The sequence below is a fragment of the Chinchilla lanigera genome, unplaced genomic scaffold (assembly GCF_000276665.1).
Source record: "Chinchilla lanigera isolate Chin_1 unplaced genomic scaffold, ChiLan1.0 scaffold00017, whole genome shotgun sequence".
Taxonomy (NCBI): Eukaryota; Metazoa; Chordata; class Mammalia; order Rodentia; family Chinchillidae; genus Chinchilla; species Chinchilla lanigera.
Genome location: NW_004955418.1, coordinates 26,643,433 through 26,658,790, shown reverse-complemented (window position 1 = coordinate 26,658,790; position 15,358 = coordinate 26,643,433). Strand labels below are relative to the sequence as shown.

At 35.1% G+C, this 15,358-nt stretch overlaps 1 protein-coding gene across 1 annotated transcript in view; it reads right to left on the bottom strand.

The window, feature by feature from the left end:
- The window catches only part of Edil3 (EGF-like repeats and discoidin I-like domains 3), a gene marked incomplete at its 5' end in the record, with an annotated part of 289,245 nt that overhangs the window by 21,763 nt on the left and 252,124 nt on the right, over positions 1-15,358 (bottom strand). Inside the window, 1 exon segment of the mRNA XM_013513061.1 lies at positions 3,384-3,539. Coding sequence (XP_013368515.1) covers positions 3,384-3,539 — 156 coding nt within the window.

Below are 15,358 nucleotides of genomic sequence, written 5' to 3'. Positions count from 1 at the left end.
AAAAATGATCAATTTAAGACCAATCAGTTGTCAAGTCAAGTAGAAGTGGTTTAAATGCTTGAGTTAAAAGGCAAATGGATACACTTGACCCCGTAACCAAAGTGAAATAAATCAAACACACATTTAAATATCACATTATTTCTTGTGCGATAAACTCAAAGTATAAATGAGGAGCGAAATAGAGCATAGGTAATTGAAGTAGGAAGAAACTGTTCAAATGGGAAGGGGAAGAAGAGATAGGAAAGGAGGAAGCAAGGACAGGAAAAGGGATTTAAAGGAAAAAAAGAACTGAAGGAAAAATGGAGGTCGAGCTTTTGTGAATAGGAAGATAGAGATGGTTTGGAAGGAGAGGAAGGAAAGTGATGAAACGATAAAAAATTTGAATGTGTTACATGCACAACAAGCCCCCTCATGATGATGTGCTCATTGTATACTTCAAACAAGCACTAATGAAGCAGATAGAAGCAGAGACCTATCTGCACACTACACAGAAAACGCATTTCAAACACAGAATCCAGATAAATAAAATGATAAAAAAAAAGCATGCATGAAGGCAACGAAAAGGAAACTGGAATAACTCATTAATATCAAAAGAAATTTTAGAGCAAAACATATCACATGATAAAAAAATTTATCAAATGGATACTAAAATCTTATGTCCGTTTTGTTATTTGAGGCACTGTGAATTGAACTCAGGGCCTTTATTCACATCTAGCTATATCCCCAGGCCTTTAAGGAAAAGTATTTTATTTTTCTCTTTGGGACATGATCTTGTCAAATCTTTTCAAAATGCCTTAGGCAACCAGTGATATAATAGCAAGAGAAATAGACAAATCTATCCTTATAACTGTGGATTTTCACTTTCCACTCTAGGTAAGGGATAGGCCAAATAGATTGAAAAATCAGTAAGGCTTTAGAATACTTGAATATCATATTTCACCAAGAGGACAAATTTGACCAAAAAAAATATATTTTCAGACTAGAATAATGAAATAAAATCATTTATAAGCAAATGTTTATTTTATTAAAGAGATTTACTCTATTCCTATATTATTAAGGCACATATTTAATATAAATGGAGATCAAGAATTATTTCCATGGGTGAAATCTCTAATTTTATTTTTCTTTGCATTTCTTTCCTGAGCGGCCTACATAAAGATTTCACTATTTATAAATGTTTCTTAGCAAATATTTTTCATGGATAACAGACTCAATTACTTATCTGTCTTAAAATGAATTTCAAGTCTGTATTAATAAAGAAATTTAAAATTTTCCCCGTCTGAAACATATACTCTCTGTGTGTCTGAGTGCCTACACTAAAAGATGAAGGAGAGGAACTAGAATAGTTATTTGCAATAGGTTGTGGGTGATATTTGTGTATGGTTCATAAAATAAAGTTTTACAAGAACACTACACTCATTCAATCTAAAATGTCATTGATCATTCACCATGCATTATTTAAAATACTTCAAGGAAAAGAATCAGTGTGGGGATTCCCAAGAAAACTAGGATTAGAGGTCCCACTTAAACCAGCTATTCCCCTTCTGGGTGTCCTCCCAGAAGAATTAGAAACATCATACCACAGCGATATATGTGCGTTCATGTTTATGGCAGCACAATTTGTAATAGCTAAATCTTGGAAACAATCCAAATGCCCATCAACTGAGGAATGGTTGAAAAGAATTTTTTCTAAAGTAAAGGCATTCTACTCAGCCATACAAAGGATAAACTTGACTTTTATAGGTAAATGGATGCAACTCGAGACCATACACATAAGTGAAACAAATCAGACCCACATTGTAAGCATCCTACTGTCTCTTTGGTATGAGAAACTGAATGAGTGAACAAGATCCAAAATTTACAGTAGATACCCTGAATAGAGAAGAAACTGTTCTAAAGAAAAGGTGTGATGGGAGAAAAGGGAAAGGAAGGAAAAGAAACAAACAAACAAAAAAATATATGTACATATATGCAAGATAGTTAAGATAGCTACACAGCTAGTTTTTCTCAGCTCATTTAAAAGAAAGGTTAATGCTAATATTTTTTGGAAAATATTTCATAGCTATATCTTGTATTCTGAACAAATACTATGAATATAACAATATACAATGTATTAGTTACTCTCCTACTAACCTGTTTTATTGCTATGTTTACTTTTTTTGTTTAAAATAAAATTTTAAAAAATTGTAACATTGAAGAATATTCATTTCTAAGTCTTTAAAAAATAACAGGTGCTTATGTCCTGAGACATTAAGGGATGAGCTCTGAGATGTTAAAATGTGAATACATGTGGCTGAGTCTGACTCTAAAATTGGATTCCCTTGTAAAGTGAATTTTTTGTGAATTGAATTCACCCTCTATTGATTCATTGAAAAAGCAGCAACAGGCCTCATGTTTTTGGCAAAACTCATAAATTCTCTGCCTTGAACACTTGAAGAAAGAGAAATATTCTCAACCTTTCTCTTGGTTAATAATGCAGTAATAGGAAATAGAAGAGCTAGTAAGAAAAAAAATCATTAATTTAGAAACACTTAACATGCCATTGATGAGCATAACTTTTCCCCCAAATCCTTGAACCAAGAGTTCTTGTTCATGTTATCAGAAAGCTAGAGTTCCTTGCTAAAACTTTCTGAGCCACAACTTCAGCCAATGCCATTGGTCCACATGAGGCCAGAGTTTATATTATGTTCCCAATTAGGCCCTGATGGTTTCCCGACCCTTCCTATCCCTGGGTCCCATGGAAATTGACACTAGTAAATACTACCAAAAGATGTTCAAAATGGTAAGAACTTTTAAAAATTAGTAGAAATCATCTGCTTAGAATTTTATGGAGTGTATATATAGCAATAATTATTAAAGATCACATTATACATTTCATAAAAAAGTTAAACAAATCTATGAATTAAATTATAATCGAAGAAACTGAACAGAAAAATATCTGATTTTTATTTTAATGAATTAATAAAATCGTAAAAATTTGTCTACTTGTGTTTCTTAAAATCCTACTTGTCAACATAATCAAGATAGTATACAATTTTTTAAATAGTTAAGTTTTGAATCTTTCTCTCAAATGAACATTTGTTCTAATATCAGTAATTTATTTTACAATTAAGAAATAATAATAGCATGTATGCATCTGTATCTAGAGGAGATTTTAGAGAGCCATATCTTACATAATCAAAAATACGGTAATTGCTTTTCTAGGTTTCTTTATTATATACCCTACTTTAAACACCTTTAAATACTTTAAATCATTTTAACACACAGTGTTTAGAATATGTAGTCATTATTTTCAATATAAATGCAAATGCTGTTCATTAAATGAAATGTTCATTGAGTTTTACCTTCCACTGTGAGCTCTGTCGGCCACCATAGGGACTCACCTTGTCTTTTCTTTGCTTTTCATCCTGGTACACTGTCCAGCGTTCCCCATCATCACTGTAGGCCAATTTGTAGGACCCGACAAACTGGACATGACCGAAATCTTTAGCTCCTTGTGTGATTATGCCAGTTACTTTGGTAGGGACAAGAAGATCCACCTACAAGGAGGGATACAGGTAATATCAAAGCAACAGTCAAACCCATTTTAAATTTAAAATCTCTTGAGCTGGAGAGATTAAAATTCAAATACGCATAACTGAAAATCTTTCTCGTCATTTCCGCAAGGATTTTGAACCAGAGGACCATGTTTTTGGCAGATCATTAATTTTGCCATTGGGTGAGTGAATACACTCTAAGATTCCTTTAGCAACTATTTGGGCCATTTTTAAAGTAGAATGATGCTCACTTCAGTACACTGATTCACTTTATATTAACCTGACTCCTCTATCCGTGCAGCTTTGGTGAAACTGAGACGTGTCAGACTGGCAGGACTGACTGAGAGACTGATTATGATCTCCCACAATTTATGCTTCTCATTCAATTTACTGACATCGCTGATCAATTCAATAACAATATAAATAAACGTTTCTATGCATTTTAATCAATTCAAGAATACACGATTGAGCAGTGGTAATTATTGGCAAGGAAAGTTCTCTTCTAGAAAGCTACATCCCTAAAAACCCTCCAGATACTGCTCAGTGCTCTTCAAAAAAGACAGCACATTAAAGGTATGTATTCGTGACTTGTGAGATCTGTGCTTACAACGTATTCTTTTTTGCAAAATATGGACTTTAAGGTCATGAGACCAGTGGAAATTTAGAAACCATTAAAACCATCAAAAAGTAATTAATGCACACAAGCTGAGAAGAACATATAGCTCGAATACATTAATGATTTACTTCTGATTTTTCCAATTCACGTTTGCATCTTGCATCTTACAATTCTAATTTAATACATACATCTAACAACCTTTGTTTTCCATGTGGACCACTCTTGTAAGAACTTTGCCTTTGGTTTTATTTGTGTTCCTTGATCTACAGCTTCCGCTGTCCTCCGACAATAGACCCTACTTCCACCCATTTCCTATGGCTGAGAAGCATGCTACATCCTCGCACTTATCATCCTTGACCATCACAGTCACAAGTGTGACCTTGGCGCTTTCAACCACTATGCCCTTTTGTTTCTGTTTCAGGACCCCTGTCCTGTGAGATGTAAGGTAGGCACAAATAGATCTTATGGGTCAGAAGAAGGCTGCAGGTGAGAAGGGAGCTTGGGACAGGAAATAGAAAGGCCACACTGAGTCACACTAATGCCGATCAATAAAGATGTGGAAAAAGGCTTCTGCTCCGTCAAAGCTTGTGAAAATGTATTTTTTATTTCACATGGATTTTTGCTCACATTTTGGAACATGTATTAAAGACATTAAGCTCAAATAAGACAATGAACTAGGATGGAGTATTACCCTTAATGCTTTATCAAAATATTTCAGAAAATATGTCATTCTGAGGTTCTACATATGTGTCATATCACGTAAAATACCTTGTGCATTGAACAACAGCAAAAGATCACAGAAACATGTTCTAAGCAGGAAATGGATTACGTTGCTCTATTGTGTATGTGTGTGTGTGTGTGTGTGTTTGTGTAAATCCCTTCTTTAATCTTTTCAATGAACACCAAAAGTAAGATATAATCTCCACACTACACATAAGGAAATAGAGACCTAAATAAATAACATCCATGGTGTGGTCCACAGATAAACAGTGAATAAAAGACTGCCAGGTTTTAACCTCTGTGTCTCTGACTCGAAGATCTCATAATGAATTGCATTTTCATTCACTGCTTCTTTTTTTTCCTGTTCAGTGAGATTACATCAGAACTTTCTGAAGAGGCATTGTACTCATCAAACTGACAGCAAGTCTAAAACAAACAAAAGCAACCCTGGATTTATAATACGGGAGAGCCCTGTATTTTATCATGAATTTCTTCTTTGTTCTTCAGCTGTCTGGGCTTGAACATATGGATCGCTTTTGTTGTCCTAAATCCAAATCTAATTGCTCAGAGACACTCAGGCAAAGCTGCTGTTCTTCAAAGTCTTCTTCACATTGCCGAAGTTCAACAAGTGATAACAAGCAAATCAGAAATAAATGTATGTTACAGAACAATGAGTAACTGCGCTGCCATCATGGACTACAAACACACAGGGAGCCAGCCTCACCAAGGACAGGAATGCCACCGGGCTGAATTCTTCAGTCCGGAGTCCAGGGAGCCCTCAGCTCAGAGGATGCAGAGGGGACTCCTGGAGCATCCCCTCTGTGCAGTTCTTACAGTCGGCTGCGTATCCTGCTGTGTGGGGATGTTTTCTCTTAAGCTGTGCATCTTGGCTCTTTCCAACAGACGGGATTTTCTCCCACTCCATCTGCTTCCTTTTCCTAGCATTTTTTAAAAAAATCTAAAACTGTTTTTCCTTTTCTTCTAGGGAAGCCAGCTTGTCTACTTAAACAGACAGTAATCTGCTTAGAGGTGGACCTTTTCCTACAATTTGCTACATTCAACTTAGAATACCAGGTCTAAACAAAGCTTCTTTCAACATAAAAATAATCAGCACCTCATGGGTAGCATGAAGTTGCTGAAACAGGGCTGCACAGAACTCATACTGGGATAGACCAGGACTGTAGGACCTGGAGCTCAGCATGCAGGATGTTTGTAGGGAAGCCCATGGCTTGGGACCAATGCTTCCCATGTGTTCAGACACCATGCCTTCTTATAGAAATCCCCCACTAAACTTGAACTGTAAATACTCTAAATATCTCCTGCTACTTTAATCCCTCACTTCCCAAAACTGGGCTCCAACAGAACAGGTGTTGTGAGTGCTGAGCTGACTTAGAGACAGACATCTGGCTTAGTGTCTCACACTTTGTGTATTACGGTACATGAAACTTACCTCACAGGTAACACTACATCAATGAATTTTACTACATCGACCCAGAGCTATTTCTTCAGTATGTTTTGACTCATGGGCATGAATCAAATGAAGAGAAGGATGCCCCAATAAATCATAACAGAAAATCCTAGCTGCTTCTCTCTAATTGTATGTGTGAGAGAACATCGCTGGTAGAGGAAACAGAATACTGTAGTTATATTAACAAATTTATACTGGCAAAGGCATGTAGTTAAAAATTCTCTCCCATTTGCAGGAATTAGAGTACAGGAATGAGCCTATTCTAATTGGCTGGATGATTCAGGCTCCTGAGCAGGGTCTAAATCCTTGGACAAGCTGACCTTCTCTATAGCTCAATTTCCTCTTCTGAATAATGAGAATAATAATCTTTATAGAAATACATTATAGGAAAATGAAATTATTTATGAAATGTGTACAAAAGTATATTGAATACAGTAAGTGCTATACAAGAAGACCTTGATAACAAGATAAAATAAATAACACTGAGGAAGGTCTACAAGTCTGAGAGAACCTTGTTAGAATACGAGAAGAGGGAAAAATCTGTGGAAGTACTGCTTCAGAGGAAAAGTCTGGATTTTACTATACCTTGATCTTATTCTCAGGATGTATGCAAAAATATTCATCTCATTTTTAATCAAGTTAGAGAAAATAAGAACCAACTGAAATGCCCATATGAGTGAAATGGTTAACAAAAATAATATGAGCAAACTTTGTCATATTTTGCATTCTTGATCCATACAATACATTGTTCCAAAGCAACAGTAAAACGGGAAATAAAATTGTAGATTATACTGAGTGATTTATTTCACCCTGATAAGAATGCAAACAAGAGACGAGGAATATTTACAGAGTGAGGCATAAGTGAGACAAAAATATTGTATGAGGGTTACTCAAGAAGATAATTTTTGGTTGTAAAACAATCTAATATTGTGTTTGCAAAGTATAAATATTTTTAGAGCATGTCAAGTGCAGAATAGTGGTATAGAACATCTGCAAGCATTTGCTTGGGAAAGGTCAAGAGAAACTGCATTTCAAACATCTGCCCAGCACTGGACGGTGGGTCCCTGGGAAGAGACATGGTTGGAAAAGCCCTTGATTTCCACTGGCGACATTCTCGAGGTAGGGAAGAAGATGAAAGCAATTCCCCAGAAAGATGCTTGCAAGAAAAGTGGGCAAAGTCAAAGACACTTATCTGTATCACAGAAAGGTGACACACATCTGAACTGTCAGTAAACCTGAAATGCTCTAGTTTTTGCCCATTATTCAGTTTATATGTTTTATTATTTATATAGTTTATAATAATAGCATATAGTTACACATTTTATCATTTGGTTTATATGGTTTATCATTTAGATACTATATTGTATAACTTTCTGAAGCTGTGTAAAATTAACTCGATAAGCAAGGATAACATTGAAGCTAACAAAATTATCTACTGTAGTCAATCCTTGCTATCTATGGGAGTTGGTTCCTGCACCCCTTTGTAGACACCAAAATCTATAGATGATAAAATCACCTAATAAAATAACGTTTTCATCTAACTATGTATATATGTCCTCACGTATATTTTTAAATCAACTCTAGACTACTTATAACACCTATGCAACCTAAGTGCTATGCAAATAGGAGTTATACAGTATCATTTGGAGAACAATGATGAAAAGTCCGTATTTTTAGGGAAAAAATTTTCCCTGAACATTATCAATCCACAATATTTTGGATCCATGAATGTACCACTCACAGGCGCAGACAGGTAACTCTTCATAAATTCAGTTATAGGAAAAATATTTAGATGATGTTCTGTTTTCAATACTTTTTTAATCTTAACATCCCAAAGAATGATTGTATTATAGCTACATTTAAGGGACAAGATTACCTGTACTCTACTTTTGGATATATTTTTGGTTATCACACATTTAGTCTGTGTGTTGTCCATGCTTACAGACCAACTGCAAATGTGAACAGCTAACGATGACATACTATTTAACGCCTGCGTCTGATTTGAACTAGTAACTCAGAGTGTCAGAATCTTTAAAAAATACCATGCTGGTGTAAGCATTCATTCTTATTTTTACCATTAGTGAGCCAATTTTTAAGTTCCAGCCACGTTTTTAAACATTTAAAATAGTAATTAATTTTCCCTCTCATATTTTTAAAATATGAAAATGAAACCAAACTAAACCATGCGATAAAAATAACCCTTCCAAGCACAGAAGGAATTTTCTGTAATAGTGGTGTTTCAGGACATGCATTTTATAGGTAAGATGGTGCACACTTAGCATGCATCCTGAACTCCGGCGATTGTCCAGAAGCAGGTTTTGTAGATCACCTGTTATTTGTCAGGATCATAAATATCCTGGTATCATTTCCCTAAACTCAAAATTGCCATAATTCCATACTTGAAAATCTGCAATTGCAACACACACAGCTTTTTTTTTTTTTTGGTTTTTCTCCGGTACCGGGAACTGAACTCACGACCTTGTGCTTGCCAGGCAGGCACTTTTGCCCCTGAGCTAAATCCCCAGCCCCTTCAACACACACAGCTTTATGCCAGCCTGAACTGCATCTGAGGACTGTTGTCAGCTCAGGACCATTTTCACAAGGATTTACTAAGAATCCTAGAAGTAACTCAACTGCATAATTGTATTGAGAATGAGAAATAACATGATAACTCTGAGCATTTTATATCTAACAGATTTTATTCTGATAATCTTTTCAATAGCAATGCAATCACATGTTATGTGGAAGAAATTAGAAATACAGAGATAAACTTATCAACATCAGATAAAATCAACGTTTGTCTTCCCTATTCATATATGTTTTTGTAGATAAAATTGTTGTTTTTAGCATTTGAAAAATATTGAGTACCAGATGTTTGCTTACACATTTCATTCATATTTGTAGACAAAGAGTTTGTTGTTTTTGGCTTAACGTTTTCTATGTGATTTTGTTTTTAAAGCTTCCTTTTGCTCTAAAAGTAATTTTAAATATTTACCATGATCGTTCACTTGTAAGTAAAAGTGACTATTCACCACTACCTTCAATTTTTCCTTAAAAATTAATACTCTCATAAACTTCTAATTCTCTCCTTTGGCCACAGATCTCTTGATTTCCAGAAGATAGGTTAAAAGAAGTGAGATTTTTTAATCAAAGAAAATTCTTTTAAATATAAAGGTAGTATTTTTAAACAAGACATACATGTTGGTAAAAGAAAGATAAGCAATACACCTACAATTAGCTATAATTCTGGGCAGAGTTAACCTCTGTTAACTTCCTCATGTTATTATTTTTAGAGATTTCCTGCTCACATGTACTTCACATAGTTAGCTTACAGTAATATATGCAGTTTTAAAATGTGTATTTCCCTTCCCCAAAGTATTTTACAAATAATAATAAATAATAATAATAACATAATTTGTAAGGACTATACACCATTGCCTATTTTGTGTGCATGAGGTATGACAATTATTTTACTAGCCCCCTATTGATAGCATTTTAATTTATTTTGATTTGTTTATCTTCATAAAAAAGGTAATATGAATCTAGGGAACGTGGTGTAAGAGGAATGACTTGGGGATGAAATAATTAAATAATTACGTTACATGCATGTGTGAATCTGTCAAAATGAACTCCATTAATCTGTGTAACAATATGAATTCTAAATATGTAGGAAAAGTAGACTCAACATGTATATCTATACTTGTTCTTTGGCGCAACTGTTTTTCTATAGATACAACTTTCCATTTGAAATACATTATACGTTATTAGATTTGTTTTTGAAAAAGATTCTACACTTCCATCCTCAGTCTATAAGGATTCTTTCCTTACATGCTCATCAGCCTTATGCTTTAGAAAATGGCATTTTTACACCTAATATACATAGAGATATTTACATTTTATTAATTGCTCAGTGTCACTAATGATACGCACATCTAGACTCTTTAGTGACCTTCATCCTTTACCTGTTGGAATAAAGATTGGTTGGCTTTTACGAGTAACTTACAGGACATCAATCTATGGCTTCCTTCTATGATACGTGTTGTATTTTGGTCCTAATTTGCTATGTAAGTTTATTTTCCTGTTGACACATGAGTTTTCAAATTTTCTTACTCAAATTCACCACTGCATATTTTTGTGTGGCTATTATATAGATATTAAAATTATTGACACATTATTTTATAATTACCTCTAGATTTTCCTTTTGAAGTTTGCTTTTATTCTTTTTCTCTTAGTTGAACAAGTGAAGCACCAATGTGACCATGGGATCATATTTTATTTCTTTATATTTATGTAAGATTGCACTATACTTTTAATAAGAAATAGTGGCACATTAGCAGACTAGAAAGTAGCATAGTAATAGCACACCCAGCATACATCAGAAGCTTCAATGAGTAAATAATATTTGTTTACTAATCCAGTGTCTTATTCTATTCCCCTGGGTACCTACTTTTTTACAATGTTTACTTTTTTAAACTTAAAATTAATATTATTAAGCATCATTATTCCTCAGGATATAATGTTAGGATCCTTGTATGACTTTGGGGTAGAATAAAATGTTTTTTTTCTTTCTTTCTTTTTTTCTTTTTTTGGTTTTTGTTTTTTTTCCGGTACCAGGAATCGAACTCATGACCTTGCGCTTACCAGGCAGGCTCTGTGTTGCTGAGCTAAATCCCCAGCTCCTGGGGTAGAATAAAATGGGCTTAAACTGCAGACTGTTTTCTCGGAAAGGATAATGTGCTCAAAATATTTTTTGTCTTATGTTCTAAAACACTGCTGGTTTATTTGGTTCCTCATTCTTAAAGGTAAATTTTCAAAAATGTCTTTGAAATACATGATCACAACATCTCTCTCATCATCTTGTTATTCATCTTCCATAATATTTTATGAATAAAAGTTATCTTTATGTATATGCTAGTCAGTAGCTTATTCCATAGAAAAATATCTATTTTCATAATTTTTCCTCATAACTTTAGAATGAAGCCCACTGTTGTGTTGTACTGAGCATTAGACTTACAGATCCTGCTTTCTCTTATGTTCTCTGCCTTATTAGGAAAACAGAGAAAGTCCTTCTGTTGTTGATACATTGGTCATTCGGGGTTCTGTTCTCATCTCCATGCATCAGGAATCTGGCAGCAGATTTCAGTTATCAGTGCTGCCTTGGGACATGCACACATCTATGAAGTACCACTGAAGTGGATCAGAATTCAGTCCATTGCTCCTATTCTTGCCATTTTCCTCTAAATAAGGGAAGGATAATTCATTTTTTTGATAACATAAAATTTGATGAATTGTCTTATTTTTCATACAGTGGAGATCTGGCTTAAATAACTAAACACCCATTGTTTATTTTTTTATTGTAAAATTTACTTATCATGTTATATACAGTCTTTTCTCTGGAGATGTAAAATCACAGGAAGAGACAACTTGGTTTCCACGGTCCATCAGGTGTTTCAGGAAATACATACTGGATGCATAGATTCATACTGTCACAGTAAGTGAGTTAAAGTGGCTAATACATCTAACCACCATTCCCAGGGGCTGGGGATTGAGCTCAGCGGCACAGTGCCTGCCTGCCAAGCGTGAGGTCATGAGTTTGATTCCGGTACCAGAAAAAAAAAAAAAAACAACAAAAAAAAACAAAAGCAAATACCCACTGTTCCCAGGTTTGTATTACTGGGGTTGTATTTCCTGTCATGGATGAGATCTGGAACTAGGGGCCATCGCTCTAGTCCTGGTGTGGCGTTTCTGGTTTCAGTAAAGTGACTGTCGGGCTTGTAACCTGCCATGTTCTGGGTCTGGGCCACAGTTTTTCTGATCGAGGTATCAGAATTCCCACACTACAGTTACAGTATTTTCTATCCAGGTCGTGGACAGCCAGCAACAGGCAACCTGGTGTGTATATACTTGCAGGCATACTTTGCGGCTCGGAGGGGAGTCAGAGGCTGCAAACACAATGAGAACCCAGAAGCTGAACAAGTTAAGATGATGTGGGAAATCTACTCAGGAGCTCAGCACAGAAATACTTAAACTCAGCTCTCCAGAGGAATCTTCAAAGGTCGTCCTTGGGAAAACATTTTTAAAAAGGCCATTTATCTTCTCATTACATTTCAAAGAAGTTTAAAAGGTACAATCAGCCCCAAATATAAATCTCATTAATAAACACATTTGCAGTTAATAAAATAAAGATCAAATCTAATGCCCTTGTACTGATTTGCTTTAATCGTGCTCTAGTAACAGAAAATAGCTTGATTTTCTATTCTTTTCATAATGAACAGTCCTTTGCAATATTATGCAAAATTTTACTTTAAAATTGTTTTGATCCCCAAATAATTATAGTTAAAGGACTTAAAGTTGACTTCAAGTTAAAAGATTAGCTATTATCCAATCTCTCTAAGACTACTAATAGGAAGTATAATATATATCTTAAGGAAAGTATAAAACCTTGAAAACTCTTAGGGCGAATCATCACGTTTTTCTTACTGCATTACTGAAAGTGACTTTCTGCTGACTCATGAAAACTCAGAGCATCCCGGAAGAGCAGAATTAACACAGCTATGTTATCTGCCTTTCAAGCCGGATTTGGATTAGGCTGGGAACTTTGACTTATCCCATGAAGAGCAATTCAGGCCGGTGCCTAATTGAATTAGTCTATAATTGATAGGGTCAGTATTAGTTGGTTAATGGACATTTAATACGTCTTTGATCAAAGAGCATGATGACATTCAACAAAGATTACTTAGACACATTAATTACAGCGGTGCCAGAGCTCAGATGAAGTAGAATACAAAGAATATTACTGGCATAGGACTTGATTTGTATGTGATGTAGAAAACCGTGACATTACTTTCAAGTATCAAGCAAGGAGTTTGTTATTTTGCGCTTTTTGATAGCACAGTGTGAGCACTGCCCAGGTGTAAATTATGTAAGCATCATTCACATAGACAAAAATTCACTAAAATATGGATGACAGTTGTATCCACCTCAGCAGGCAGAATTTGGAAGACTGTTAACATTTGAAAAGCTATTTCATATATCTTCAACAATTATTTTACTGAATATAATTTTAACAAAGGCCTTATATTTCTTATGACCATTATAATATCTTAGAGATTGACATGTTAGAGACTAGAGTTTATACACAAACTGGTGTGCAATTTGTACAGTCACATAAAACTTTTTGTTCCACAGCAAATTAAAAGTATAAGAACTTTGCAAACAAACATCTTCAGTACAAAAAATATTGATAGGCACATCACCTTGAGTGTCCTGCACACTAAGAGGTCCTGAAAAATAAGGGAATTTGACAGAATACTCCATGTATTTTTGTGTGTCCCTTTTGTTGGAGGAGCTATGTACTTTTTGTCCATAAAAAAGTTAGCCTTTTCTATAATTTGCAAATCATTCACAGAGTGCTGTATTTTATTTAATTTCATCAGACCCTACAAGCTGTGTAGCAAGTCCTTCCACCCTTCACTGGATATGTATGTGATTTTAGTGATCGAGTTTTAGGCTAGACCAATAGCAACAATGCGAAGAAAGCCAGATGTAATTTCTCTTCCCTGGCCCTACCCAAGCAAGTGGAAAAGAATGAGGCACAGGTAAATGCATCATACAGCTATAGAAAAATGCAGCATCGATGCTATAGTTAAGAAACAGAAGGTTCAGCCCAGAGCCCTGCAGGCACTGGCGAGAAGAGAGGGAGGTGACTTTGAAAGTACCGAACCACCTGCAAATAACAGTAAACGTTTTGTCCAAGAGATAAGCGTATAGGTACTTAATGGATAAAAGGAATGCGGATTATTTCCATTCCAGTGCATAGTCGGCAGCATTAACAGCACCATGTCTGATAAGGTGGACCTGCTTCCAGGGCACCCTTTGAGGCAATACAGTTCTTCAATGCTTCAATCACCACAAATCACACAAGCTTTGGGTATAAAGTAGGCATGGTAGCACAAATTGGAAATCCCAGGACCCTGGGAAGCTGAGACAGGAGTATCAAAGTTTCAAGCCCAGCCTCGAAAATTTAGCAACTTAGTGAGACTTTGTCTCAAAATTAAAACAATAATTTAATAATAACTGGGCTGGAGATGTAGGTCAGTGTGAAGACTCTGGGTTCAATCCCCTGTACCTCAAAATTAAAAGGAGCTTTGGTAACAGGATCTATTATTGACTATCCATTCAATCAAAATTTTTCTTGTTTATATGAATTTGTTTCAGGTAAAAATAACTTGTTTACATTGTTCTAATGTTATTGATCATTTTTAAAAATTTTGTTTTCAGCAGGAATGAGTAGCAACCATTATGTACTGAAAGCTCTGATCTCATAAAATTCTGCTATACGTCCCAATTCTATTTGCCATTGATTCTACCTATTGTAGTATCTGAAGTATTTGGACTCTTAACACATGCTAGGAAACATATTTTTATTAAATCTTATGGTACAGTGTGGACTGGATACATGTAAAATGAAGCCCAGGAAATATACAATGGTAATGGTGAAAACATTTTGTCTTGAACATAGTGTGTAACTTCCTTTAAATACGTTGCTCTTGCCCCAAAACAATAAGATGCCTATATGTGATGAAACCACTGTGGAAATCAGTCTGGAGATTCCTCACAAAACTAGGATTGGAAGTCCCACTTGACCCAGCTATTCCCCTTCTGGGTATATTTCTAGAAGAATTAAAAACATCATACCACAGCGATACATGGGCACCCATATTTAGAGCAGCGTGATTTGTCATAGCTAAATCTTGGAAACAACCCAAATGCCCATCAACTGAGGAATGGATAAAAAAGCTGTGGTATTTCTATACAATGGAGTATTACTCAGCTATAAAAAAGACAAACTTAAGGTTTTATAGGTAAATGGATGCAACTAGAGACCATACTCATAAGTAAAATAAATCAGGCCCACACGTGTAAACATCATATTGTCTCTCTGGTGTAAGTACATGAAAGAATAAATAAAACCCAAAATCTACAACAGATAATAAGAAAGGGAAAGAAATTGCTCAA